We start from the raw sequence: 3,389 nt of genomic DNA, 5'->3' as shown, positions 1-3,389 counted from the left end.
ACTCAACTTTGTTTGTAAGAAAGTATAAGCAGAAGAGGAAGAAAAATTTGATGTAGAAAACTGAGAAGTGCCCCTCTATTTATAGCCAACAATAGGTGCGAACATACTTGTTCAGAACAATCATGGTGTCTTTTGAGAAAAGAAATGCATGTTCGGAAGGAACAAATCCTTTCCGAATCAACAAATTTCAAATTAAATAATTTCGTTTTGCGAATTAAAAAATTGTCAATCAATCATTTGTCATAGCCGAATCTGAAGTCGAGCGACGATGACGACGCGAGGGGCACTCTATTTAACCCTTTAAGAGGTAAAGAAAATGTTTTCTAATATAACGGCAATTTTTTTTCTTTCTTCTACCAATGAGGGAGAAATGACTTTTCAGTTTCTCTTCACTTGATTCCCAATTCTCATTTCCCAATTCACACCATATTTTTACTTAAGGCCATCGGTGCCCCCCCTAAAGCTGGCACCAACTTTTACTTAGACACCTTAACTAGGCTTTGTTCATTTTAGATACCTCATGTCAAGCCCCGCTGTGTCATTTTGACACTTTTCGCTAACTCAGCTTTGTACGTGTGTTGCACAATTTTTGAGCGTGTCAGAGACTTTTTTTTTATAAATATTTTTTTTTCTCCTTCTTCTTCTTCTTCATTCTTTCTCCCTTCCATCTTCTCCACCTTCCACCACCCTCCATCATCACACAACTTTTTAAAAAATTCTATAAATTTTACGAGGTTACATTCTTTGCTTCTTTCATCTTCTTTAAAAATCAAATTTGCATCTTGATTCATATCAAGAAACAAAACTAATTTCAAGGAAACAAAAAAAATAAATCAACTTCTTTCAAATGAAAAAAATGATTTACATTCTTACCTTTCTCCATTGAAATTAAGAAATAAAATTGATTTAAAGGGAACAAAAAAAGAAATAAAGAACCTCCAATTAAAAAAAATAAAAGAAATCTCTTTTACATATCCGTTATTATAAATCCCAATCAAAGCAACATAAGCAATCAACTTCTTTCAAATGTTATATAAAAACTTCTCGATTTGATAGAATTTAACTTACTCTTCCAATTTATTTTATTTTGTGAACTACCCATGTTCTTGCCTTTTTGGTAGAGAAGAAGTGGGGGCATGAGATTTGGTATTGATCTAGAGGGGAAAAAATAAAGTAAAAGTGAGTTTTTTTTTTAAAAAAATCACGTGTCACATATTGATTCGTTTATTTTTCCAGATAGGAGGCATTTGAATGTACGCGCTTATGCTGATTTTGAAAATATAAAAAAAGTGTTAAAATGACATAATGGAATCCGATATGGGGTGTCTAAAATGAACAAAACCTAATTAAAGTGTCTAAGTAAAAGTTGATGCCAACTTTAGGGGCCACCAATGGATTTGACCTTACTTAAACCTAACATATACATTATGACATGCTTATATACTTGTCGTGTCAAAGGTCCTTGTATCCAAGTAATAGGAGTAATAAAGACTAAAGTAAAAAGAGCCAAAAGAAGTTGATGATGACATGACATTAATTTCCTGATATTAGAAGAATGAATTCAGATTTATGAAGGATGGGATAAAAGTTTTTGCATCACAAAGATAGAAAATTCAATTTCGAGTTTCAAGAATGGAAAAATCATGAATAGGAACTGCTTCTTTCTTTAATGGATTTACATAAGACAAATATAAATTAGTTAGATCAGTAGGTACCGAAAAAAATGAGAAAAAAGAGAAAATTGCATGACCTTAGCTTGGAGAACAAAGCTTCCATATTAAGTAAGTTATGAGCAATGATAGAGTTTTTCTCCTAAATAATCTATATTTATGAGCAAAGATAGAGTTTTCTCCTAAACGTTTTCACCTTTGTGTAGTCAATCCCAAAAAGAAAACCATCAATAAAATTAGGGTTAAAAAGTTTCAGTACTCAATAATCAGTTATGTTTTATGTCTAGTTTTGTAAAAAAAATTTAAAAATAAATATATTATTTTGATGAAATAATGGCTCACTTTTAGTCAAAATTTCTTCTAACTCAGTATTTTATGGCCACACTGTACAACCTTCCCACTACCCTACCCCCAACTATCATGTTTTCCTCTAAAAACACACACATCCCAAATCTAAACACTCTCTCTATATATATATCAACCCTCCCAAGGGAAAAAAAATCCCCTCAACAACAACAATTATGGTTGAGGTAATTTTTTCTTGATCTTGCTAGTGAAGAGAAAATGGCAGGCATGGAGAGAAACTGCAGTTTCAACATTTCTACTAAGGACCTGAAACATAAAAGCTGTTTCATGGCAAGACACATGAAAAAGTTGAGCAACAATGTTAAAGAGTACTCATATAATTATTGTGGAAATGAAGATGATGAATTAATAATGTGTAGTTGGCCTCCAAGATGTTACACATGTAGCTTTTGTAAAAGGGGATTCAAATCAGCTCAAGCACTTGGTGGACATATGAATGTTCATAGAAGAGATAGAGCAAAGTTCCTCATGATGAGACACCACTCACCATCACCACCACCAACAACAACAATAACAGATGATAAATATAGGTATTCTCTTCTAAACCTCAACATTAACCCTAACCCTAATATTTCATCGTCGCCAGCACCACCACCACCACCCTCTTCTTCAAGAAGTATTACTGCCAAAGGCTCTTTCTGCATGCAAGACAAAGAATTTGTGAGATTGGACTTGGAAATTGGCTTGTTCGCTAAATCCAAGCAAGATTTGGATCTTGAACTTCGACTGTGATAATCAAAGCCCTTACCATCATTGCCAAAATTAAAGTTGCATGTACCTGATAGCAAAGAACACAACTTTATTTCTTAATTAAGTCCACCAAACAAGTGTCAGGATATTGATGTTACCCAACGAACCAAATTTCTACAACTTTAATTTAAAGTTTACAAAGGGGAGAAAAGCTTGTTCAATGACGTTAAGATCACCTCGATCGATTTATGTACTCGCTAATTATTTTATTTTTGTATTTTTAAAATTCTATTCTTCTCCATGTAATTAATTAATTAGCTATTGTAAGTAATATGGTTAATCAGTCTAAGGTAATTTTAATTTCCTCTTTATTAGTATGTCCTTTTGCTTAGCTTTTTTTCCATCCTTTTTTCATTTTAAAAGTATCTTGTCACTTAAAAGTAAATCTAAATTAATTTAATTAGTTGTTTCCCATTCTTCCTTTCTTTTCTTCCTTCTTTTTCATCTGCTCATGATAGTCGATCGTTCTCTATAATTTGTTTTTCTTAATTATGTTAAAACCATCAGCAGTTTGTGAGATGACACTAGGTATAATGTTGTTGTTGTTGTTGTATGTTAAACCATGATGTAAACAGGATGTACATTCTACCTTTTTTTTTCAAA

At 32.3% G+C, this 3,389-nt stretch overlaps 1 protein-coding gene across 1 annotated transcript; it reads left to right on the top strand.

The window, feature by feature from the left end:
* The first annotated feature begins 2,186 nt into the window (after positions 1–2,186).
* On the top strand, positions 2,187–3,108 carry LOC129901157 (transcriptional regulator SUPERMAN-like). Its single transcript, XM_055976281.1, has one exon. It carries the CDS (start codon positions 2,235–2,237, stop codon positions 2,766–2,768), a length of 534 nt encoding a protein of 177 aa, XP_055832256.1. The 5' UTR covers positions 2,187–2,234; the 3' UTR covers positions 2,769–3,108.
* Positions 3,109–3,389: the final 281 nt, after the last annotated feature.

Source organism: Solanum dulcamara, chromosome 8 (assembly GCF_947179165.1).
Source record: "Solanum dulcamara chromosome 8, daSolDulc1.2, whole genome shotgun sequence".
NCBI lineage: Eukaryota > Viridiplantae > Streptophyta > Magnoliopsida > Solanales > Solanaceae > Solanum > Solanum dulcamara.
This window is presented reverse-complemented; position numbering and strand designations above follow the sequence as displayed.

What these genes read in the sequence shown, in the direction of transcription:
- LOC129901157 (XM_055976281.1), top strand. Translation starts at nt 2,235, where the DNA reads ATGGCAGGCATGGAGAGAAACTGCAGTTTCAACATTTCTACTAAGGAC.